This window comes from Nerophis ophidion, linkage group LG16 (genome assembly GCF_033978795.1).
Source record: "Nerophis ophidion isolate RoL-2023_Sa linkage group LG16, RoL_Noph_v1.0, whole genome shotgun sequence".
Taxonomy (NCBI): Eukaryota; Metazoa; Chordata; class Actinopteri; order Syngnathiformes; family Syngnathidae; genus Nerophis; species Nerophis ophidion.
In genome coordinates, this window is record NC_084626.1 from 25526771 (window position 1) to 25554250 (window position 27480).

General features: G+C 43.3%; 1 protein-coding gene across 6 annotated transcripts in view; it reads left to right on the forward strand.

The window, feature by feature from the left end:
• pdzrn3b (PDZ domain containing RING finger 3b) overlaps positions 1–27480 on the forward strand; it is a 378976-nt gene that overhangs the window by 318403 nt on the left and 33093 nt on the right. The window contains exon 1 of one of the 6 annotated variants that reach the window (XM_061874755.1): positions 8870–9050. The exons of the other annotated variants lie outside the window; for them this stretch is intronic. Within the exon in view, the coding sequence (XP_061730739.1) occupies positions 8982–9050 (69 nt within the window). The 5' untranslated portion in view covers positions 8870–8981. Of the gene's footprint in view, positions 1–8869; positions 9051–27480 lie in introns of those variants that run through there. 6 annotated transcript variants of the gene reach the window in all.

Below are 27480 nucleotides of genomic sequence, written 5' to 3' on the forward strand. Positions count from 1 at the left end.
CCGTCCCTAGTGAGTCAAAGCGCTCTACATAGTGAAACCCAATATCTAAGTTACATTTAAACCAGTGTGGGTGGCACTGGGAGCAGGTGGGTAACGTGTCTTGCCCAAGGACACAACGGCAGTAACTATGATGGCGGAAGCGGGGATCGAACCTGCAACCCTCAAGTTGCAGGTTCGAGCTATATCTAGTTTTGAACTGAACTCGGGGGCCCGGTAAGGCCGTATTTGTCCCCCTGGCCGCAAGTTGAGTAGCTCTGATTAAGGGTCATAAATGTACATACAGTGCAGTCGATCAAATGAAGTGACCTTTATCACATTTAAAACATAACAGTAAGAAAGGGAACGACTAAGTCACTTATTTGCATGTAATACAATGTAAACTCCCGAAGTTGGAACATTTTTATAGGTAGGAGTTGGGCCAAAGTTCGGAGTACAGCCACGTCTGAGAAATTGTGAGTGAATGAATTATGGTTGGTAACTGAATAACTGTGCATTGAAATGCACTGAGTAACTAGAGCCTACACGGTCCGACTATTAACGCAGTCGTCTTAAAGATGTGCTGCTTGCCTAAAACCGCCCTCCTACTATTACCCATGCCTTGAGACCTCGCTACAATATGCGGTCACTTGCAGCAATCCATCATTTGTCAGGAATTGGCAGGATTGTGTTGAACAAACTCTGCAAGGATGTTACCACTCGTTCACCTTGTATGTCGTATCCTGAATTCCTATAAAGTCAAACTCTAATCGCATTTTCCGCGACTATCTCGACTGGACATGTACTGTATTTCCCGGTCACTTTGCATCGGAATAAACCGGGGGACTGATGCCAGTTCTTACATGGCGAGGCGAGTTGTCCACACGTAGGGCCGTGGCCGAGGCTCCAATGTTGGTCTGGCTAAGCTCGAGCATGTAATTTATTAGTTTTTCCTTGGCTTCGAATGGCATGACTTTATGGAAAAATGCACTGGGATTTAATTGTTTGCTTTTTTGGATGGATTAGCGTACTAAAGTCAGCACAGTTTGTGTGAGTATCCAACCACTACTGTGGTGGATATTCCTTTTCCCAGTACTCATGGTGAGAGGATGAAAAAGTTCAAAGACGCATCTGTTCTCAAATTCATCACCCCTAAATGACAAGCGCCGACCCTAATAACGGAATTATAACCTACTGTATACAAAACACAACATTTCCCGGAGACATTCGACACAAAAACATTCATATAAACAAATGTGTTAGCTCAATGCTAATTTAGAAGGAAAATCCCAGTTACAGTGGGGCAAAAAAGTATTTAGTCAGCCACCAATTGTGCAAGTTCTCCCACTTCAAATGATGACAGAGGTCTGTAATTTTCATCATAGGTACACTTCAACTGTGAGAGACAGAATGAGAAAAAAAAATCCAGGAATTCACTTTGTAGGAATTTTAAAGAATTTATATGTAAATAATGGTCGAAAATATGTATTTGGTCAACCATTCAAAGCTCTCACTGATGGAAGGAGGTTTTGGCTCAAAATCTCACGATACATGGCCCAATTCATTCTTTCCTTAACACGGATCAATCGTCCTGTCCCCTTAGCAGAAAAACAGCCCCAAACCACAATGTTTCCACCCCCATGCTTCGCAGTAGGTGTGGTGTTCTTGAGATGCAACTCAGTATTCTTCTTCCTCCAAACACGACGAGTTGAGTTTATACCAAAAAGTTCTATTTTGGTTTCATCTGACCACATGACATTCTCCCAATCCTCTGCTGTATCATCCATGTATCCATTTTGGTATAAACTCAACTCGTCGTGTTTGGAGGAAGAAGAATACTGAGTTGCATCCCAAGAACACCACACCTACTGTGAAGCATGGGGGTGGAAACATCATGCTTTGGGGCTGTTTTTCTGCTAAGGAGCTGGTGTGTATTTACTTAAAACCCCTTAATTTAATGGATGTTACATACAGTGGGGCAAAATATTATTTAGTCCGCCACCGATTGTGCAAGTTCTCCCACTTAAAATAATGACAGAGTTCGGTAATTTTCATCATAGGTACACTTCAACTGTGAGAGACAGAATGTGAAAAAAAAATACAGGAATTCACATTGTAGGAATTTTAAAGAATTTATTTGTAAATTATGGTGGAAAATAAGTATTTGGTCAACCATTCAAAGCTCTCACTGACGAAAGGAGGTTTTGGCTCAAAATCTCACGATACATGGCCCCATTCATTCTTTCCTTAACACGGATCAATCGTCCTGTCCCCTTAGCAGAAAAAACAGCCCCAAACCACGATGTTTCCACCCCCATGCTTCGCAGTAGGTGTGGTGTTCTTGGGATGCAACTCAGTATTCTTCTTCCTCCAAACAAGACAAGTTGAGTTTATACCAAAAAGTTCTATTTTGGTTTCATCTGACCACATGACATTCTCCCAATCCTCTGCTGTATCATCCATGTATCCATTTTGGTATAAACTCAACTCGTCGTGTTTGGAGGAAGAAGAATACTGAGTTGCATCCCAAGAACACCAGACCTACTGTGAAGCATGGGAGTGGAAATATCACTGTTTTTCTGCTAAGGGGACAGGACGATTGATCCGTGTTAAGGAAAGAATGAATGGGGCCATGTATCCTGAGATTTTGAGCCAAAACCTCCTTCCATCAGTGAGAGCTTTGAATGGTTGACCAAATACTTATTTTCCACCATAATTTACAAATAAATTCTTTAAAATTCCTACAATGTGAATTCCTAGATTTTTTCTTCACATTCTGTCTCTCACAGTTGAAGTGTACCTATGATGAAAATTAAAGACCTCTGTCATCATTTTAAGTGGGAGAACTTGCACAATTGCTGGCTGACTAAATACTTTTTTGCCCCACTGTAGGTGCTAGTGATTAGTATTATCGATTATACAAATTTCTAACACCTCCATCTACAACAGTTAAATAGACAACTAAGGTGTGCATAAACCAAGCCTTGGGCAATTATTTTGACTCAGGGGCCAAATTTAGAGAAAAAAAATGTCTGGGGGCCGGTATATCTATTTTTTTAAGAACATTAATACAAAACCTCACAATAACTTCTAATTAAATATTGAAAACGTTATGACGGACCGTCTTAAAATAACGGGACGGAATTTTACATTTTTGTTACTGAATGAGACACCCAGAATGTAAATCTAAAAAAAAAGTGTGATTTACAATATTAACTATGAACGATAAAACACTGAATATTGACAACATGTGAACGACACCCACCCCCTCGATCGACGTATTATACAATCAAGCGAAACGCAGTAAAAATTCAACAGACACAGCGAAAAATGAACGTAAAAGGTAAAAAATAAACCCACTTACAATCTGATACATCTGATATATGACTTAGCTTTAGAACTTTGTTGTAAAAATCTCCTTCCGCGTCTGTCCCTGACACCCACATTTCAGGCTGGCCTCTCTGGAAACGCTCTGTGGAAACGCTCCCCACCCACACTGCTTGGTGCTGCTGTGACTTAGATTACCATAGTAACTGATTACATTACCATAGTAACTAGATTACCAAAGTAACTAGTATATCATGCAAAAGCGCAGATTCCAACCACTGACATACTTTGAATAGTTCCAGATTTATAGTCATTGGAAAACATCACTGCACATCAATTATTAGAGACTTTTATCACGGGACACATTTCCGGCGTTGTTGTTGCACTAGTGAGCCACGGATGAGGAGACGCTGCTCCGTTATTGATTCAAGTAAAGTCTGAATGTCATTAAAACAGTTAGCTGGCTGTCCAGAGTCAGGACCCGGGGGTGGACCGCTCGCCTGTGCATCGTTTGGGGATATCTATGTACTGCTGACCCGTCTCCGCTCTATTATTTTAGATTCACTATGGACTGGACTCTCACTATTATGTTAGATCCACTATGGACTGGACTGTAACAATATTATATATAACAATATAACAAGGTTTCTCATTGTCATCTCACTAGGTTGAGTTTTTCCTTGCCCTGATGTGGGATCTGAACAGAGGACTTCGTTATGGCTTGTGCAGCTCTTTGAGACACTCGTGATTCAGTTCTATAGAAATAAACATTGATTGATGATTGATTGAGCTCCATCCTTTGACATTTCTTCTACTCTCGTCCTTGCACGCTACACCGCTGCAACAAAGACGACGGGGAGAAAACACTGCCGAAGGTGAGCCACAAAACGGCGAATCTTGAAGCGACCGTCAGAAAGCGGCTTGAAGATGATCTGTAAAACATAATGACTCCTTTAATGCGCCTTATAATCCGGTGCGCCCTAGGGTCCAGAAAATATGGTACGATGTTGAATGAAATCGTTTCAATCGTTTGGGGTGGACCGCTCGCCTGTGCATCGTTTGGGGACATCTCTGCGCTGCTGACCCGTCTCCGCTCGGGATGGTCTCTTGCTGGCCCCTTTATGGACTGGACTCTCACTATTATGTTAGATCCACTATGGACTGGACTTTAACAATATTATGCAAGATCCACTCGACCTCCATTGCACTGGTCGCCCAGGAGGGGATCACCCACAGCTGCGGTCCTCTCCAAGGTTTCTAATTGTCTTCTCATTGGGTTGAGTTTTTCCTTGCCCTGATGTGGGATCTGAACAGAGGACTTCGTTATGGCTTGTGCAGCCCTTTGAGACACTCGTGATTCAGTTCTATATAAATAAACATTGATTGATGATTGATTGAGCTCCATCCTTTGACATTTCTTCTACTCTCGTCCTTGCACGCTACACCGCTGCAACAAAGACGACGGGGAGAAGACACTGCCGAAGGTGAGCCACGTTAATAAGACCGCCCACAAAACGGCGAATCTTGAAGCGACCGTCAGAAAGCGGCTTGAAGATGATCTGTAAAACATAATGACTCCTTTAATGCGCCTTATAATTTGTTGCGCCTTTTTTTTTTTTAAATAGACCATCGGCAGTGCGCCTTATAATCCGGTGCGCCCTAGGGTCCAGAAAATACGGTACGATGTTGAATAAAATCGTTTCAATCGTTTGGGGTGGACCGCTCGCCTGTGCATCGTTTGGGGACATCTCTGCGCTGCTGACCCGTCTCCGCTCGGGATGGTCTCTTGCTGGCCCCTTTATGGACTGGACTCTCACTATTATGTTAGATCCACTATGGACTGGACTTTAACAATATTATGCAAGATCCACTCGACCTCCATTGCACTGGTCGCCCAGGAGGGGATCACCCACATCTGCGGTCCTCTCCAAGGTTTCTAATTGTCTTCTCACTGGGTTGAGTTTTTCCTTGCCCTGATGTGGGATCTGAACAGAGGACTTCGTTATGGCTTGTGCAGCTCTTTGAGACACTCGTGATTCAGTTCTATATAAATAAACATTGATTGATGATTGATTGAGCTCCATCCTTTGACATTTCTTCTACTCTCGTCCTTGCACGCTACACCGCTGCAACAAAGACGACGGGGAGAAGACACTGCCGAAGGTGAGCCACGTTAATAAGACCGCCCACAAAACGGCGAATCTTGATGCGACCGTCAGAAAGCGGCTTGAAGATGATCTGTAAAACATAATGACTCCTTTAATGCGCCTTATAATCCGTTGCGCCTTTTTTTTTTTAAATAGACCATCGGCAGTGCGCCTTATAATCCGGTGCGCCCTAGGGTCCAGAAAATACGGTACGATGTTGAATAAAATCGTTTCAATCGTTTGGGGTGGACCGCTCGCCTGTGCATCGTTTGGGGACATCTCTGCGCTGCTGACCCGTCTCCGCTCGGGATGGTCTCTTGCTGGCGCCTTTATGGACTGGACTCTCACTATTATGTTAGATCCACTATGGACTGGACTTTAACAATATTATGCAAGATCCACTCGACCTCCATTGCACTGGTCGCCCAGGAGGGGATCACCCACATCTGCGGTCCTCTCCAAGGTTTCTAATTGTCTTCTCACTGGGTTGAGTTTTTCCTTGCCCTGATGTGGGATCTGAACCGAGGACGTCGTTGTGGCTTGTGCAGCCCTTTGAGACACTCGTGATTCAGTTGTATGTAAATAAACATTGATTGATGATTGATTGAACTCCATCTTTTCACACTTCTTCCACTCCCGTCCTTGCACGCTACACCGCTGCAACAAAGACGACGGGGAGAAGACGCTGCCGAAGGTGAGCCACGTAAATAAGACCGCCCACAAAACGGCGAATCTTGAAACGACCGTCAGAAAGCGGCTTGAAGATGATCTGTAAAACATAATGACTCCTTTAATGCGCCTTATAATCCGTTGCGCCTTTTTTTTTTTAAATAGACCATCGGCAGTGCGCCTTATAATCCGGTGCGCCCTAGGGTCCAGAAAATACGGTACGATGTTGAATGAAATCGTTTCAATCGTTTGGGGTGGACCGCTCGCCTGTGCATCGTTTGGGGACATCTCTGCGCTGCTGACCCGTCTCCGCTCGGGATGGTCTCTTGCTGGCCCCTTTATGGACTGGACTCTCACTATTATGTTAGATCCACTATGGACTGGACTTTAACAATATTATGCAAGATCCACTCGACCTCCATTGCACTGGTCGCCCAGGAGGGGATCACCCACATCTGCGGTCCTCTCCAAGGTTTCTAATTGTCTTCTCACTGGGTTGAGTTTTTCCTTGCCCTGATGTGGGATCTGAACAGAGGACTTCGTTATGGCTTGTGCAGCCCTTTGAGACACTCGTGATTCAGTTGTATATAAATAAACATTGATTGATGATTGATTGAGCTCCATCCTTTGACATTTCTTCTACTCTCGTCCTTGCACGCTACACCGCTGCAACAAAGACGACGGGGAGAAGACACTGCCGAAGGTGAGCCACGTTAATAAGACCGCCCACAAAACGGCGAAACTTGAAGCGACCGTCAGAAAGCGGCTTGAAGATGATCTGTAAAACATAATGACTCCTTTAATGCGCCTTATAATCCGTTGCGCCTTTTTTTTAAAAATAAACCATCGGCAGTGCGCCTAAAAATCCGGTGCGCCCTAGGGTCCAGAAAATACGGTACGATGTTGAATGAAATCGTTTCAATCGTTTGGGGTGGACCGCTCGCCTGTGCATCGTTTGGGGACATCTCTGCGCTGCTGACCCGTCTCCGCTCGGGATGGTCTCTTGCTGGCCCCTTTATGGACTGGACTCTCACTATTATGTTAGATCCACTATGGACTGGACTTTAACAATATTATGCAAGATCCACTCGACCTCCATTGCACTGGTCGCCCAGGAGGGGATCACCCACATCTGCGGTCCTCTCCAAGGTTTCTAATTGTCTTCTCACTGGGTTGAGTTTTTCCTTGCCCTGATGTGGGATCTGAACCGAGGACGTCGTTGTGGCTTGTGCAGCCCTTTGAGACACTCGTGATTCAGTTCTATGTAAATAAACATTGATTGATGATTGATTGAACTCCATCTTTTCACACTTCTTCCACTCCCGTCCTTGCACGCTACACCGCTGCAACAAAGACGACGGGGAGAAGACGCTGCCGAAGGTGAGCCACGTAAATAAGACCGCCCACAAAACGGCGAATCTTGAAGCGACCGTCAGAAAGCGGCTTGAAGATGATCTGTAAAACATAATCTATGCAACATGTTGACCCAAGAACCACCATTACATGTTATGTAGACCATAAGGAAGTGTTTTACATTTACAAAAAAATATATAATGACTCCTTTAATGCACCTTATAATCCGTTGCGCCTTTTGTTTGAAAATAGACCATCGGCAGTGCGCCTTATAATCCATTGCACTGGTCGCCCAGGAGGGGATCACCCACATCTGCGGTCCTCTCCAAGGCTTCTCATTGTCATCTCGCTGGGTTGAGTTTTTCCTTGCCCTGATGTGGGATCTGAACCGAGGACGTCGTTGTGGCTTGTGCAGCCCTTTGAGACACTCGTGATTCAGGGTTATATAAATAAACATTGATTGATGATTTATTGAGCTCCATCTTTTGACACTTCTTCCACTCCCGTCCTTGCACGCTACACCGCTGCAACAAAGACGACGGAGAGATGCTAGATCCACTCGACTTCCATTGCACTGGTCGCCCAGGGGGGGGTCACCCACATCTGCGGTCCTCTCCAAGGTTTCTCATTGTCATCTCACTGGGTTGAGTTTTTCCTTGCCCTGATGTGGGATCTGAACCGAGGACGTCGTTGTGGCTTGTGCAGCCCTTTGAGACACTCGTGATTAAGGGCTATAAACATAAACATTGATTGATGATTGATTGAGCTCCATCCTTTGACACTTCTTCTACTCTCGTCCTTGCACGCTACACCGCTGCAACAAAGACGACAGGGACAAGACGCTGCTGAAGATAAGCCACGTTAATAAGACCGCCCACAAAACGGCGAATCTTGAAGCGACCGTCAGAAAGCGGCTTGAAGATGATCTGTAAAACATAATGACTCCTTTAATGCGCCTTACAATCCGGTGCACCTTTTGTTTGAAAATAGACCATCGGCAGTGCGCCTATGGTCCAGAAAATACGGTACGATGTTGAATAAAATCGTTTTAATTTGCTGTCCGGCAATCCAAACAATGTCTTGAGGGCAGGCACCTAGTCATGCATGAACTCCTTATGTCACACATTGATTCGGACGTTATCCCTTTGAATGATAGCGTATTAGCCCCATGGTAATACCATTCGGGGGTTAGCCCCGTCTCATGAATAATCAATGAGCGGCCGTTGAATAAACATGAGGGGGTGCATAAAGCGCCGCTCGGGCTCCGGCCACCAGTAGTTCGGCAGAGGGGCTCGGCGAGAGGGAGCATGTGAGGTGAGGCGGGGGTGGGGGAAGTGTGTTCGAGACCGAGGGTTGAGCCACAAGCTGGGGGGTGGAGGGTGGGGGGGGGAGTCCAGCGTGCTCGGCCAAACAGAGGCAATCATTCCAGACCGGGAAGGAGATCTGCTTCTTGTCTGTTACTGCCCGAGCGGCCGCAGGGGGAACCTGCATGCTGTGACCTCCTCCACCATGGGATGCAGCCTCTGTGCCCTGCAGAAGCCCGAGGAACATTACAAACTTCTCTATGAAGTCTGCAAGGTACCGTACCCCCCTCCGTCTCCCCCCTGCAGGAGTGGCTTGTGCAAGGTTTTTTTTTTTTTACCCCCGAGTGTGTTTCCTCAGCAGCCTGCTCGCCCGTCGGAAAGCTTCCCTCGCCGCGTGGGAGTGAGAGCGAATCGGGGTGTTGTCGTGCGGCTGAGCGTGCCTGAACTCTGGTTCCGCCAGGGGTCATCGCGAGGTGGCGCGCTTTGCTTAAAAGGGAGAGGGTGATGAAGAGGCGACAGCACCCTCAATGTGTCCGTGCGAGCCGCTGCCCACCTCCTCATTGTCGTCCCCTGCCGATGCTGACGCCGCGCTTTCCGCATTTAACCCCGGTTTGACTTCTACTTAAGTTGATATTTGACGTCGCGCTGCTTGTTTTGCTCTTCTTCTTCTTCTTTTTTTTTTTGTCAGGCGGCAGGCAAAACCAGAACCCTGAACAGGTCTTTAAAAATGGTGCGATGTTGGGGTGACTCCTAATTAGTGTCTTGGTAATTGATGTTCTGTTTTTTTTGTTTTTGTTTTTTTTATTTCTATTCATCGTTTTAATTGGTCTGCAATGAGGTGGCTACTTGTCCGGGGTGTATCCACCTTCCACCTGATTGTAGCTGAGATAGGCACCAGCGACCCCAAAGGGAATAAGCGGTAGAAAATGAATGGATGGATGGATGTTTTAATTGGTTTTACGCTTTAAAATTGTATTTAATCATATTTATTATTATTTTTAATGAGGTGGCGACTTGTCCAGGGTGTACCCTGCCTTCCGCCCGATTGTAGCTGAGATAGACGCCAGCGACCCCCGCGACCCTGAAAGGGAATAAGCGGTAGAAAATGGATGGATGGATTTGTATATCGGTTTTATTTTTTATTCAGTAATTGGTGGAACTAAGGATATTTGAATATTGTTTTTAATATTGTTGTGCAGCACTTTGGAAACATTTATATTGTTTCAAAGTGCTTTGCAAATAAAGTGGATCGGATTGGATTGGTTTTAAAATATTGATTTGTTAAGTTGTTAATTCCCTTTGTTAAATCCTCATTGAAATACAATACGTTGGAGTCTAAACATTATATTTATTACAATGATTTTGTCGCATCAAATAGTGCTGTCAAACGAGTATTTTTTAATTCAGATTAATAACTCTTTTTAATTTGGATTAGTCACAGGTTATACTTACTGGCATATTTCCTATTATTCATTTATTTATTATTATCCATCCATCCCATCCATTTTCTACTGCTTATTCCCTAAGGCAGGGGTCGGGAACCTTTTTGGCTAAGAGAGCCGAGAAGCCAAATATTTTAGAATGTATTTCTGTAAGAGCCATATAATATTTTTTTTAATACTGAACACAACTAAACGCCTGCATTTTTAAGTAAGAGCAACATTTCTAGACTACAGTAGGTCTCTTATTCTTTGTAATAACATTGTTATTCTGAAGCTAACTGTGGAGGGGGTCGTGGCCTGCGGGCCTGCAGCGAAGCGGGGTGTTGCCAGGATCAGCCTCAAAATCAGCGACAGGTGCGTAGATGGCCCATCTGGGCCTTGTTATCTAATCACCTGCCGCTCGGTTATAAGTACCAGCCAGGAGGAGGGACGGGGTTGGAGCTGGAGCCAAAGCACAAGCGAGGACGAAAGACAAAAAGACAATTGCTGGAAAGCAACTGAGAGACTTATTGAAAAATAAAACAATATTGTAACCCTGAAACAGGCTCTCATGTCGGTACTTGGTGGTCTGAAGAACCCCCAGGAGGGCAAGGCCCACCCTAACCAATAATAAATAAATAACTTATTACCATTAACGCCACTTCTTGAACAGGTGCGGTAGAAAACGGATGGATGGATTAAAAGTGCATGAGAATGTTTTATATTTTGAGCATTATTTTTAACACTGTGATTACAAGTGGAATTATTCATTACTTATCGTGTTAAGCAATGTCAGCTCAGATTTATCCGAGAGCCAGATGCAGTCATCAAAAGAGCCACATGTGGCTCTAGAGCCATAGGTTCCCTACCCCTGCCCTAAGGAGTCGCAGTGGGTCGCTGGTGCCTATCTCAGCTATAATCGGGCGGAAGGCGGTGTACACCCTGGACAAGTTACCACCTCATCGCAGGTTTTATTTATTTATTTTTTAATTTCTTTGTAAAAAAAGACCCAATATTTGAACACACTGCAATTTTACATTCTTTAAATTACCGTATTTTCCGGACCATAAGGCGCACTGCCGATGAAGAGGTCTCATCAGGTCTATATTCATACAAAAGACCAGTTGATCTGCCGTTTCTTTTCTTTTTCTTCTATGTCCCACTCTCCTTTGTGGAGGGAGTCCGGTCCGATCCGGTGGCCATGTACTGCTCGCCTGTGTATCGGCTGGGGACATCTCTGCGCTGCTGATCAGCCTCCGCTTGGGATGGTTTCCTGCTGGCTCCGCTGTGAACGGGACTCTCGCTGCTGTGTTGGATCCGCTTTGGACTGGACTCTCGCGACTGTGTTGGATCCATTATGGATTGATCTTTCACAGTATCATGTTCTCATAGTCATCAGTATCATCAGTATCACAGTATCATGTTTTCATAGTCATCATTGTCACCGACGTCCCACTGGGTCATTATCGTCACCGATGTCCCACTGGGTGTGAGTTTTCCTTGCCCTTATGTGGGCCTACCGAGGATGTCGTAGTGGTTTGTGCAGCCCTTTGAGACACTAGTGATTTAGGGCTATATAAGTAAACATTGATTGATTGATTGATTGATTGATTGATTAAAGTGGTCATATTATTTATTTTTTGTAAATGTAAAAATTTTACTTGTGGTGTTTTTTTGGTCAAAATGTTGCATAGGTGATGTTTTACAGATCATCTTCAAGCCGCTATCTGACGGTCGCTTCAGGATGCGCCGTTTTGTGGGCGGTCTTATTCAACGCGGCTCACCTTCGGCAGCGTCTCATCCCCGTCATCTTTGTTGTAGCGGTGTAGCGTGCAAGGACGAGAGTGGGAGAAGTGTCAAAAACAACGCCGGAATTGGGTCGTTGCACCGCTTGATGGATTGCACTCAACATACGAGTAACATTATGTGGCGTTTTGTTGCGCAATATTATGCAAAAGCAACTTTTCTTACCTTCTCGTACCTGCGGATCAGTTTTTGAAATCTGCATAAATCCTGAAAAATTCTGCGCGTTTGCCTTTGTAGTCCGTAGCGACACCATAGTCGATAAGCTTCTTCTTTTTCTCTATCTTCTTGTTATGGGACATTCATCCTCCGCTGTTGCCCTTTCTAATGTAAAGTAGTGTAAAATTCTGACTTATATCTTGGACTTTGACTTAGACTTCCTTTTTATTGTCTTTACAGTACAGATAACGACAAAATTGTGTTGCATTAGCTCGAGGTAGTGCATGATAAAAAGCAATAAGATGCATATATAAATAAATAGATTACTGTACTGATATATATATTGCACCTTTGCATATGCATCCAGGTTTATGGATGTATGTTATATTGTCTTTTATATTCCAGCGAATTTATCCATTTTCTGGGGGAATTGAGAGGATTATTATGATGCGTTCAAGAGTCTTACGACCTAAGGGAAGAAGCCGTTACAGAACTTTGGGGTTCTGCTTCGGAACATCTTTTTACAGTCCTTGGTAGGGGTGGGAGGAGTCTCTGCAGATTTTCTGAGCGCTGGTCAGGCAGCTGCTTTTTGCAATCTCCTGGATAGGATCAAATGGAGTCCTGATTAGCATGGATTGATTAACGTGAATTCTGGGAAATCTCTTATCTTTCTATTGTGTTGCTAGTGTTTTAGTGAGTTAAATAGTACCTGATAGTCGGAGGGGTGTGTCCACGGGTGTGTTGACGCCAGTGTCTGAGGGAAGTCACGAAGCTGCAGCAGGACAGAAGCTCCGCTGATATCCGGTAAGAGGCGACTTTTTACCACAATTTTCTCACCGACCACATGTGGTCGGAATCCATGTTCGCTTGACCGCTCTGATCCATAGTAAAGCTTCACCTTTGGGACTTTTAAACAAGTGTGTTTGTGTGGCTAAGGGCTAAAAGCTTCCCACCTCCATCTTTCTACTTTGACTTCTCCATTATTAATTGAACAAATTGCAAAAGATTCAGCAAGACAGATGTCCAGAATACTGTGTAATTGCGCGATGAGAAGAGACGACTTTAAGTGGTGCTGGGCTAATATGTCCCCTCCAATCAATAACGTCACAAACACAACGTTTTCAACAGAAAACTCAGCGGGAAATTTAAAATTGTAATTTAGTATTGGCATGTGTTGCAATGTTAATATTTCATCATTGATGTATAAACTATCAGACTGTGTGGTCGCTAGTAGTGGCTTTCAGTAGGCCTTTAAACAATGGATGTCCGCTAACTTTTTGCAACTCAACGCCAAAAAAACGGAAATGCTGATTATCGGTCCTGCTAGACACCGAACTCTATTTAATAATACAACTCTAACATTTGACAACCAAACAATTAAACAAGGCGACACGGTAAAGAATCTGGGTATTATCTTCGACCCAACTCTCTCCTTTGAGGCACACATTAAAAGCGTTACTAAAACGGCCTTCTTTCATCTCCGTAATATCGCTAAAATTCGCTCCATTCTGTCCACTAAAGACGCTGAGATCATTATCCATGCGTTTGTTACGTCTCGCCTCGACTACTGTAACGTATTATTTTCGGGTCTCCCCATGTCTAGCATTAAAAGATTACAGTTGGTACAAAATGCGGCTGCTAGACTTTTGACAAGAACAAGAAAGTTTGATCACATTACGCCTGTACTGGCTCACCTGCACTGGCTTCCTGTGCACTTAAGATGTGACTTTAAGGTTTTACTACTTACGTATAAAATACTACACGGTCTAGCTCCATCCTATCTTGCCGATTGTATTGTACCATATGTCCCGGCAAGAAATCTGCGTTCAAAGGACTCCGGCTTATTAGTGATTCCCAAAGCCCAAAAAAAGTCTGCGGGCTATAGAGCATTTTCCGTTCGGGCTCCAGTACTCTGGAATGCCCTCCCGGTAACAGTTCGCGATGCCACCTCAGTAGAAGCATTTAAGTCTCACCTTAAAACTCATTTGTATACTCTAGACTTTAAATAGACCTCCTTTTTAGACCAGTTGATCTGCCGTTTCTTTTCTTTTTCTTCTATGTCCCACTCTCCCGTGTGGAGGGGGTCCGGTCCGATCCGGTGGCCATGTACTGCTCGCCTGTGTATCGGCTGGGGACATCTCTGCGCTGCTGGTCCGCCTACGCTTGGGATGGTTTCCTGCTGGCTCCGCTGTGAACGGGACTCTCGCTGCTGTGTCTTGGATCCTCTTTGGACTGGACTCTCGCGACTGTGTTGTATCCATTGTGGATTGAACTTTCACAGTATCATGTTAGACCCGCTCGACATCCATTGCTTTCCTCCTCTCTAAGGTTCTCATAGTCATCATTGTCACCGATGTCCCACTGGGTGTGAGTTTTCCTTGCCCTTATGTGGGCCTACCGAGGATGTCGTGGTGGTTTGTGCAGCCCTTTGAGACACTAGTGATTTAGGGCTATATAAGTAAACATTGATTGATTGATTGATTGATTTAAGTGGTTAGGTCCTTCCTTTTATTTTATTTTTTGCACGTTGACTTCCTTTTATTTTATTTTTTGCACGTTGACCGAGAGCCAAGAACAAGGATTCTTTCACTGTTTCATTGTTGATTGTCAACTTTAATTGGAAGCACACGTCCCCACGCTGCTTTATTCATCTCCTAGTGTTTGGATTGAGGTGCCAGTGCGGTGTAACGACTGAACACAGACTTGTCTTGGCAGCACCATGGATGACGCTGACGGACCGTGTTGCTTGGCTTAGTTGGGCAGTTTCTGCTACACTTTCAGATCTTTTTTTTTGGCCCTTCTTTTCATCCCCTAATGGACCCCGACCAAGCATTTTCATCCCATCACGCCAAATTACATCCCCATTTACGTCCTCGGGTGGCGGCTGCCTTTAAACGGATGTAATGATCGAGCTCTCTCTCGGGGTCGGGATGAAAAACGGGCTCTTCCGTTGTGCCGGCAAAAAGGTGTGCCTGGCCTTTTCTAAAAGGAAGGATACCATACGGCAAAACACTCTTATTAAATGAATTATGAGCGCTAATGTGGAGGTCGTTTGTCCTGTTAATTAGGTCAGTCACTGCCTTTTGTTCTGACTCTTCTTGGTTCATGATGAATAATGAGCTACCCAGCCAATAGTCTCATGATTCACTTTAAGGTTTTACTACTTACGTATAAAATACTACACGGTCTAGCTCCAGCCTGTCTTGCCGACTGTATTGTACCATATGTTCCGGGAAGAAATCTGCGTTCAAAGGACTACGGCTTATTAGTGATTACCAGAGCCCAAAAAAAGTCTGCGGGCTATAGAGCGTTTTCCGTTCGGGCTCCAGTACTCTGGAATGCCCTCCCGGTAACAGTTCAGGATGCTACCTCAGTAGAAGCATTTAAGTCTCACCTTAAAACTCATTTGTATACTCTAGCCTTTAAATAGACCCCCTTTTTAAACCAGTTGATCTGCCGTTTATTTTCTTTTTCTCCTCTGCCCCACTCTCCCTTGTGGAGGGGGTCCGGTCCGATGGCCTTGGATGAAGTACTGGCTGTCCAGAGTCGGGACCCAGGATGGACCGCACGCCTGTGTATCGGTTGGGGACATCTCTGCGCTGCTGATCGGCCTCCGCTTGGGATAGTTTCCTGTTGGCTCCACTGTGGACGGGACTCTCGCTGCTGTGTTGGATCCGCTTTGGACTGGACTCTCGCAGCTGTGTTGGATCCACTATAGATTGAACTTTCACAGTATCATGTTAGACCCGCTCGACATCCATTGCTTTCGGTCCCCTAGAGGGGGGGGGGGTTGCCCACATATGCGGTCCTCTCCAAGGTTTTAAGGTTTTACTACTTACGTATAAAATACTACACTGTCTGGCTCCAGCCTGTCTTGCCGATTGTATTGTACCATATGTCCCGGGAAGAAATCTGCGTTCAAAGGACTCCGGCTTATTAGTGATTCCCAGAGCCCAAAAAAAGTCTGCGGGCTATAGAGCGTTTTCCGTTCGGGCTCCAGTACTCTGGAATGCCCTCCCGGTAACAGTTCGAGATGCCACCTCAGTAGAAGCATTTAAGTCTAGCCTTTAAATAGACCATCTTTTTAGACCAGTTGATCTGCCGTTTCTTTTCTTTTTCTCCTCTGTCCCACTCTCCCTACAAATGAGGTATAATGATGCAATATGTACATACAGCTAGCCTAAATAGCATGTTAGCATCGTTTAGCTTGCAGTCATGCCGTGACCAAATATGTCTGATTAGCACACTCCACATAAGTCAATAACATTAACAAAACTCACCTTTGTGATTTCGTTGACTTTATCGTTGGAAATGCGTCTGCTTTGAGTGTCGCAGGATATCCACACATTCTTGCTATCTCTGTCGTAGCATAGCTGTCGTCGGTACAGTGTGCGGAACAAACGAGGGACTTTCGCATCTTTTGACCACTGTTGCAACTTGAATCCGTCTCTGTTCGTGTTGTTACGCCGACGAGGCATGATGTCTCCAAGGTACCAGAAAACAGTCGAAAAAACTGAAAATAACAGAGCTGATTTGACTTGGTGTGTGTAATGTGTTTGAGAAAATGGCGGGTCGCTTCACGATGTGATGTCACGAGTGAAAGGTCATCGCTCCGACAGGCGAACAATTGAAAGACGTTTAAATCGTCAAATTCACCCTTTTAGAATTCGGAAATGGGTTAAAAACACATATGGTCTTTTTTTCTGCAACTTCAAGGTATATATTGACGCTTACATAGGTCTGGTGATAATGTTCCCCTGTTATTGTATGCGCTGATATCATTTTGTACAGTGGTAGAAGTGCGCACTTGTAAAAAAAAATGATAGTAAATGACCGTTGATCTTTAAATGTGTTTGGGCTTGTTGCATGGAAAGGTTGCCAGAAATTCTAACCAGGTATGAAAAGGAGATTTTCACTATCGTAGACTATATCACTAAAACTGTGTGCAAAAAGCCAATTGAGCAAACATTATTAAGATTTATCGTGATGGTGTTCTAGAGAATTTTTCCCCCTTTTACATTATGACCATTAAAATCCTCGGCTTTGTCAGCCACGGGGCTTCCCTTTTGAACTTGACCCTCAGCCCTCTCTTGAAAGCAAAAAAGGTAAGCACCATGCCGGGATGCAAGTTGAGCTGCTTTTGTCAGGGACTATGTGGTACAAGCTCGGAGACTCAGCCTGACAGTCCAAGTGCGCTTAATCTCTCCCCAAAGCACCCCTGTGACGGCCACGGCTCTTTGAGGACCCGGAGCTTAATTGGAACCCTCAGCCAAGGATGACAATCAATGCTCTGATCCACACTGGGTCAGTTTAGACAACGGTTTGTTGGCTCAGTCCTTGGCTTTCTTCAGTCTCTACCGACTCATCCCCGTCGTCCTTGCCCACATCGTTTTTAAGCAGTAAGGGTTCATCTGCTGAGCCATTGGGGTCAGTGCCTCCCTCATCTAAAGAATCCAAGTGGTCGTTTTGCCAGATTAAATCTATTGAACATCCTGGCAAATTGAGACGTTTACGTTAGACGCAGCCAGCCATCTGCCCCACTGTCAGACACCACCGCCATCAGAGCGGTGACTAAAACACAAACGACTCTCCTACGGATTCAACTCCGTAATGAGTCTTGACGCTGAGGGTGTCGAGTGACAAAGAAGGGATCATAATCCCAGAGTGAGGCTACCGAAGCCTGACACTATGGCTTTTTTAATAACGGCCTGCTGTGCCGTCACATCTGTTAAGACACCGGAGCAGGTGGTCTCTGCCGTGGGGGGAGCCGGAGTCGACTTATTGTGTGTTCAAAGCACATGTCGGGGAGCTCGCAGTCCCAACCGTGGGCATACAATGGCCCGAAAACAACCCGCATTACAGATCGAATGCGCTTATGGTCGTGGTCAAAAGGACTTGTTTTTTTAGCATTGGCCACATGTTTAAGTCAGGACTTTGGGAAGGCCATTCTAAAACCTTAATTCTGATTTAGCCATGCCTTTACCACTTTTGACGTGTGTTTGGGGTCAAACTCCGGGCTGATGATTTTAGTTTGTCCTGAAGAATTTGGAGGTAATCCTCATTTTTCATTGTCCCATTTACTCTCTGTAAAGCACCCGTTCCATTGGAAGCAAAACAGGCCCAGAGCATGATACTACCACCACCGAGGACTAGAACAAAGACTCGCAGTGAGGAGGCGGTTTTTAGAAGAAGCTTATGGATAGCTACCAAAAGCTTATCAACCTGCCGGAGAGCCTCGGGACTGCAGAGACTGTTGATATTTAAAAAAACATTTATTTAAAAGATTAAAGGGGAACATTATCACCAAACCTATGCAAGCGTCAATATATACCTTGATGTTGCAGAAAAAAGGCCATGTATTTTTTTAACCGATTTCCGAACTCTAAATGGGTGAATTTTGGCAAATTAAACGCCTTTCTTTTTATCGGTCTTTTAGCGATGACGTCAGAACGTGACGTCACCGAGGTAACACACCCGCCATTTTCATTTTCAACACATTACAAACACCGGGTCTCAGCTCTGTTATTTTCCGTTTTTTCGACTATTTTTTGGAACCTTGGAGACATCATGCCTCGTCGGTGTGTTGTCGGAGGGTGTAACAACACTAACAGGGAGGGATTCAAGTTGCACCACCGGCAAGAAATCTGCCGCCAGACCCCCATTGAATGTACCAAAGTGTCTTCATATTTTACCGGCGGTGCTAAGACAGACATGGCACAGAGATGTATGGATAACCTGCAGACGATTAAGTCAACGAAATCACAAAGGTGAGTTTTGTTGATGTTGTTGACTTATGTGCTAATCAGACATATTTGGTCACGGCATGACAGCTAATCGATGCTAACATGCTACGCTAATCGATGCTAACATGCTATTTACGCTAGCTGTATGTACATTTGAAACTAGATACCCACATTTAATGCGAAACAAACACTTACCAATCGACGGATTTAAGTTGCTCCAGTGTCACAAGATGCGAAAGTCCTGATGGTTTGGTCCGCACATTTTACTGGTGATGCTAATAAGGCAGCCATGCTATGGGCCACGCTATGGCCGAATAGCGTCAATAGCTATTCGCTCAATAGCTTCCGTTTCTTCTTCAATTTCGTTTTCGCTATCTGCCTCCATACTCCAACCATCTGTTTCAATACATGCGTAATCTGTTGAATCGCTTAAATCGCTGAAATCCGAGTTTGAATCCGAGCTAATGTCGCTATATCTTGCTGTGGTATTCCCATTGTTTGTTTACATTGGCAGCACTGTGTGACGTCACAGGGAAATGGATAGTGGTTTCGAAGATAGCGAAAATAAGGCACTTTAAAGCTTTATTTAGGGATATTCCAGGACCGGTAAAATTTTGAAAAAAACTTTTAAAAAATACAACAAGCCACTGGGAACTGATTTTTATTGTTTTTAACCCTTTTGAAATTGTGATAATGTTCCCCTTTAAAGACACATGTTTTTAATCAGGCTTTAATACTGATCATTTGTTTGTTTTAGTATATATGCTATTTGTGTTGTTATTGTTATGTTGTATTAACTTATTAATGTATACATTTATATTTGACATATATGTTATCATTTGGATCATACTATTTTTTAGATGCCGTTAATTTTAGATTTAAAGTGTGGATGCCTCAAAGGAGGTGTTTTTCCTCAATCCTCAGTGCCATGCCATGTTTTATTTTGTGTTTTCTTCTCTTTTTTGTGTAAAACACTTTATTTGCATCTTGCCTGTGTATGAAAAGTGCTATGTCGTTTAAGTTTGACTGTGGAAATCCTTAAGACTAGACAGAGAGGTTAGGGAAGGACTGGGACATCAGAGTGTTTTTTGGGTTAATGAAGTCTGACCTGTCACTGGTTTTTCTAGCTGTTGGCTGATATGATTTTCAATATAAAGGCCATTTGGCGCTTCTGTACCTATAACACAAGTTATATTGATGTTTATCTATCGTAGGGTTTATCTCTACAGGTCCAAATTGCCCTTGAAGGCATAGATATAATTAGATTTGTATGAGAAAATGTTAAATTCGAGTAAATTCAAATGAATGATTCCAGAATCAACTACTCACATTTCTCAACCGATTCAAACTGTTCCAACGTTAAAATACTCAACTCATTCAGGACATTTAGCACTCTGTGCATTTAGTGCTGTCATGTTTGGTCAGGTCTACTCAACTGGCCGCATGCTGGTCAAATCCGTTCAGTTCAAAACTTGGCAGAGACCTCTCGTTTTGCAGCTAATTCCTAAAACCACCGACAGATACTTGCATTGCAAATTCAACCTCCGAAAAGCAAGTGGAAACTTATATTTTGTATAACAAAGCTAATATTTTTCAGAAATATGTACCTTTTTGACAATAAAATACACCAAAAAGAATAACAGTGAAGGGAGAAGTCTGGTCCCCCCCGGTCCTTAGTTTTCGAGAAATGTAGCCCTTTGAACAATTTAGTTGAATAGCCCTTGTGCTAGGTGCTAGCATGCTAAGCATTAAAACTTTTGCGAATTAAAGTGATGGTTATTGCTACTTTTCAAATGGTGGAAAAATATATAATTTCCCAGAATACCTTATCTAGATATCTAAAAATTTGGGAATTTGTGTTTGTTTAGTCTTTAGTATTTTAGCCAATTTGTTTGATAAACATGTCAAATTCTTCCTATTAGCGATGAGAAGTTTCTCCGATTTGCAATGAATTAAAATCCATAAATTTTAATATCCTGTTGGGTGGAATTTCACATTCCAAATTTTTATCTGATATACAAAGGCATCAAAACGGTTAATCTCAACACATATCTCAACATGTAAATAATAAAATGTTTCTTGGTTGTCCGTTTATCTGTCAGTGACCAGTCGTGTCTTTGATCAATTGATCAAACATCTCCAGCTAGGATCTAGCTGTTTTATCCCGTAATCTTTGGTGACATCCTGTCCCTCAGTTGTAACAAAAGACTGCTATATGTTCTTTGCTGTCAGTTTGTTCAGATTCAAAGACACACTTAAAAGGGTACGTACGAACACATTTAGATATCTTTGACTGGTCCTAGAATTTTGTTCAGTCATCCTTTTGAAAATGGTTGCTTTACGTGAAATAAAAGAGGGATTAACGGTGCTTTTCAAGCTAAATGGCCTATATTCAGGCTGCTACACCGTTTCCCAAAATAAGGGTCTGAAAACGCTTAAGAAATTTTTTCAGACAAGAGGAAAGCATTCAGCTGTTCTTAAAATGTTTACCTATTGGGTGAACTTCCCAGGGTTTTCTCTCCCTGAGTATCAAACACATTATTTTGCATGTGTTCACCCAAAAATGTGGTAGAAACGTTGGCTTTTGAATGGAGTTTGAGTTCTCTTCATTAAGGGATTATGAGGTAGTTGAGTTGCTAACCATACCTTTCTGTTTTGATAAAACAACTTGTACCTTTTTTAGGCACTATTCAACTACATTAGTCATAGTTTATCCTGTGGATTGCGGAAGACTGGCATACTGCAGGTCTGTTACGCATGAAGTTCTGTTACATGCTATGAAATGGATATACAGGTCAATTGTCGAGGTACAGAGATCCGTTCCATAAGGGTACTACAGTATGTTTCATACGGATACAGGTCTATTGCATCGGAACTTTTAGATAGATAGAACTTCAGGAGTGTCTTTGCATTGAGAATTTAGTTTTGTTACATGGGGATACAAATCTGTTACATTGGGATACTGTTCTGTGCCGTACACTGGGTACACATTCAAATTGTAGCTGGTTTTAAAACATTGCAGACCTGTCATACCAGCTTACTTAAAAGGTACAAGTTTGTTTTTTAGGATTCTTGTCTTTTTCATGGGGATTCAGGTATGTTGCATGAAGATACTTTTGGTCTGTTATGCATGATGTTCTGTTACAGGATATAAAATGGATATACAGGTTGATTGTAGAGGTATACAGTTCTGTTCCATAAGGGTACTACGGGATGGTTCATAGGGATACAGTTCTTTTCAATAGGGGATCTAGTTTTGTTAGATGTAGATACAGATCTACTAAATGGGGATACAGATCTGTTACATCGGGATACTGGTCGGTGTCATAGGTACACATGCAAATTCTTGCTGATTTCAAAGAAATGCAGGCCTGTTGTATCGGTATCGGTCCGTTCCTTAGAAATACTGGTATGTTACACGAAGATAAGGTAGGTCTTACGCATGATCTGTTACATGCTATTAACGCTTTGAATTGAACTCTCGTGGCTGTATTGGAGCCACTATGGATTGTACTTTCACAGTATCATGTTAGACCCATTCGCCATCCATTGCTTTCGGTCCCCTAGAGGGGGGGGGTTGCCCACACTTGAGGTCCTCTTCAAGGTTTCTCATAGTCATCATTGTCACTGGCATCCCACTGGGTGTGAGTTTTCCTTGCCTTTATGTGGGTTCTTCCGAGGACGTCGTAGTCGTAGTGGTTTGTACAGTCCTTTGAGACATTTGTGATTTAGGGCTATATAAATAAACATTGATTGATTAAATGGATATACAACTCGATTGTAGGGGTATACAGTTCTGTTCCATAAGGATAGTATGTTTCATACGGATACGGGTCTGTGGCATCTGTTTCATTGAGGATCTGGTCTGCTGCTGCATCGGGAAATTGGTCAATGTCATAGGCATGTCATGAGCAAATTCTAGCCAATTTCAAAGGGCTAAAAACCTGTTTGAACGACATATGAGTCTTTTACTTGATGGTACAAGTGAGTTTTTTTGGATACGTATCTTTTTCATGGGGATACAGGTCTGTTACATGAAGATATTGTTGGTCTGTTTTGCATGACATTCTTTTACATGATATAAAATAGATATACAGGTTGATTGTAGAGGTATACAGTTCTGTTCCATAAGGGTACTATGGGATGGTTCAGAGGGATAGAGTTCAGTTGCATTGGGACTCAAGTCTGTGGCATTGAGGATCTAGTTTTGTTAGATGTGGATACAAGTCTGCTAAATAGGGATACGGATCTGTTACATCAGGATGCTGGTCTGTATCATAGGTATACATGCAAATTCTTGCTGATTTCAAAGAAATGCAGGCCTGTTCTGCCGATATCGGTCTGTTCCTTAGGAGTACACATATCTTAATCATGGGGATACAGGTATGTTACACGAATATAAGGTATGTCTTACGAATTATCTGTTACATGCTATTAAATGGATATACAAGTCGATTGTATTGGTATACAGTTCTGTTCTATAAGGATACTATGTTTCATAAGGATTCTGGTCTGTTGCATTGATGCTACGGTCTGCTACCGCATCGGGATATTGATCAGTTTCACGAGGAAAATCATAGCCAATTTCAAAGGGCTACAAACCCGTTTTAACGACATATGGGTCTTTCCTTGATGTTACAAGTTGGGTTTATTGGATACGTGTCTTTTTCATGTTTGTTACATGAAGATACCGGTCGACTAGCAATGATTTACAACACCACTACAGAGCTGCGTAAAACGCCTCACCTGCCAATAACAAAGCATTCGTGATGTGATTGGGAACAAATTAGTAGTCCTTTAAGTAGGACCATGCTGCCCTCTTGTCATTAAATTGATTTAACAGAGACCTCTCTGAGAGGAAGCACCAGACGTTGTCAGAGTCATTTCTGCATGACAGTCACGGTTCGTTATGTCAGCTCAAGTGCATCTCCAAGGTGAACCTGGCCTGAGGTCAAGAAGTCATTTTGCGTTGGACCTTTACAACTTTTTTTTTTACTTGGAAATACATCACCTATGATTTTTAAACAACTGCACTTAATTTTCTACACAGGGTCACCATAGTGTCGTTTTTGACATCTCTCTGGCGATTGGTGTATTGTGTCAGGATGAGTGTTGTGGGGTTTTTTTCCCCAACTGTGCCGCAAAGCACCGCTCTGTGTCAGAGGTGAGGGGAGTGAATAGAGTTCTGTGGGACCCCCTCCACAGCTGGGAGGAGACTCCCCCCATTGAGAGCACTGAAGCAGAATGCTCCAGGCCCAACAGAAGAAGGGGGCTAAAGGCTTTGTCTCGGGTTCACCGCCTTCAAGTAGCTCAAGGATTCCTGGCAACCAGGTTTGACTGCTGGAGACAACTTGCAGAGGGGAAGAAAGCACAAAAGAGCTTGTATTCCTCAGCTGATGTGCAACACCGCGGCCGGCTGTGGGTCACAGATAGGAATCGGGGGTCAGATACCTCACACACTCAAAAGAACAAGAATATGGTACACAAAGAAATAGAGCAAGATTCAAATCTGATCTCAAGGTCGCAACCGGAGCAAAGTTTTAGATATCATGCAGGTGGTTATTCAAAAAGTTCACCTGACTTGTGCATGGAAACTCTGTACCCACGTGTATGATAATTGAGTTGTAACTTCCACCTCCACCCCAATCCCCTGCTGTTCAGGGTCATGGTTGAGTTGGGCAGCTGTCTTTTGGGCGAGAGGCAGCGAACTGTTAGTTCTCGGTGATTCTGTTCCCTGGAACTAAAAGGTTCCTGTGGCCATTTGTGTTTTTGCTGGAAAGTGTATGTCAATCAAGCTGATGAAGCACCAAGCGTGGCTAAATTCAACCTGCATCCTCGGTCCTTAAAGGGGAACATTATCACAATTTCAAAAGGGTTAAAAACAATAAAAATCAGTTCCCAGTGGCTTGTTGTATTTTTTGAAGTTTTTGTCCAAATTTTACCGGTCTCGGAATATCCCTAAATAAAGCTTTAAAGTGCCTTATTTTCGCTATCTTCGAAACCACTATCCATTTCCCTGTGACGTCACACAGTGCTGCCAAAGTAAACAAACAATGGGAATACCACAGCAAGATATAGCGACATTAGCTCGGATTCAAACTCAGATTTCAGCGATTTAAGCGATTCAACAGATTACGCATGTATTGAAACGGATGGTTGGAGTATGAAAGTATTGAAGAAGAAACTGAAGCTATTGAGCGAATAGCTATTGACGCTATTCATAGCCATAGCATGGCCGAATAGCTGCGTTAGCATCGCCGGTAAAATGTGCGGACCAAACGATCAGGACTTTTGCATCTTTTGACAGCAACTTAAATCTGTCGATTGGTAAGTGTTTTTTTTTCGCATTAAATGTGGGTGGAAGGAAACGTAATATAGTTGCAAATGCATCTACAGGTTATCCATACATCTCTGTGCCATGTCTGCTTTAGCACCGCCGGTAAATAGCATGTTAGCATCGATTAGCGTAGCATGTTAGCATCGATTAGCTGGCAGTCAACATCAACAAAACTCACCTTTGTGATTTCGTTGACTATCGTTGCAAATGCATCAATCAATCAATCAATGTTTATTTATATAGCCCCAAATCACAAATGTCTCAAAGGACTGCACAAATCATTACGACTACAACATCCTCGGAAGAACCCACAAAAGGGCAAGGAAAACTCACACCCAGTGGGCAGGGAGAATTCACATCCAGTGGGACGCCAGTGACAATGCTGACTATGAGAAACCTTGGAGAGGACCTCCCCTCTACGGGACCGAAAGCAATGGATGTCGAGCGGGTCTAACATGATACTGTGAAAGTTCAATCCATAGTGGCTCCAACACAGCCGCGAGAGTTCAGTTCAAGCGGATCCAAGATAGCAGCGAGAGTCCCGTCCACAGGAAACCATTTCAAGTGGAGGCGGATCAGCAGCGTAGAGATGTCCCCAACCGATACACAGGCGAGCGGTCCATCCTGGGTCCCGACGAGCGGTCCATCCTGGGTCTCGACTCTGGACAGCCAGTACTTCATCCATGGTCATCGGACCGGACCCCCTCCACAAGGGAGGGGGGACATAGGAGAAAAAATAAAATAATTGGCAGATCAACTGGTCTAAAAATGAGGTCTATTTAAAGGCTAGAGTATACAGATGAATTTTAAGGTGAGACTTAAATGCTTCTGCAGGTTATCCATACATCTCTTTGCCATGTCTGTCTTAGCATCGCCGGTAAAATGTGGAGAAACTCCAGCACATTCAATGGAGGTCTGGCGGCAGACACTTCGGCATCTTCGGGCCAGTGGTGCAACTTGAATCCCTCCCTGTTAGTGTTGTTACACCCTCCGACAACACACCGACCAGGCATGATGTCTCCAAGGTTCCAAAAAATAATAAAAAAAACGGAAAATAACAGAGCTGAGACCCGGTGTTTGTAATGTGTTGAAAATGAAAATGGCGGGTGTGTTACCTCGGCGATGTCACATCCTGACGTCATCGCCTCCAATAAACAGAAAGGCGTTTAATTCGCCAAAATTCACCCATTCAGAGTTTGGAAATCGGTTAAAAAAATAGATGTTCTTTTTTCTGCACCATCAAGGTATATATTGACGCTTACATAGGTCTGGTGATAATGTTCCCCTTTAAAGTAGTCATGTTGATCCATCCATGCCCTGCAAAGGAAGTACATCCGAGACCATACAAATGTTGCTTCGTTCCTGGGTAAAGTGCAAAAGGGGCTCTGGCTTTCAAACCCAAATAACCTTGTTCAAAAACGACTATTAGTCGTATTACACACTTAACTGAAATCAGCCCTTTGAAGAACCGTGAACTTTGAGTTCTTATGTAGGTTGGTTCAAGTCCCATCTGTTATCCTCCTCTATGCCTGAACCTTTTACTTCAATTAATCTTCTCGGGTTAATAGATGGCACATAATCCAAGGTTTGTGACGGGAGGTTAAATACTCTATTTCCGGACTTTGCTAAAGTAAAGACCTTGCATGTACGTAATTATTTTTGATTAATTCAAGAAAGGGTACACTTAATTAAAGTTTTGTTGTGTTTGGTCTGACTCTGACTCGGTAACATAACCTCACATACTAATGACTCGTTAGCCAAGAAGAATATTATTCTCTGTTCAAGGCGGTTTCATGTCTTATTAAGTAAACACAGTAGTACCTCGGAATAGAGTTGATTTAATTCGGTGACACAGCTCGCACCGTGAAATAAATATACAGTAGTACCGCCGCTTATAATTGTTTTCTATGATTCTAATCGGATTCAATTATTATATCTAACCTGCTTACAGTTTAACAGGTGAAGCCTAAAAAATAAGAACCTAAAAATAAATACTAATCAAATATACTGCAAAAGAAGGGATTCATCAAAACTGATAATAAATACTATTGATGTAGGTTTCTAAAATAAACTGTCAATAAGATTAAAGTGCAAATGAAAATATATCTTCCCCACTTTAGTCATAATTTTTGCGCTTTAGAGACTTCTATGACTTTAACGCCAGATTTCATCTGTGTGTCTAATACTGTCATAGGTGGTGAAAAAGTGTATTACGGCCGAGTACCGCTGCAGCCCATACAG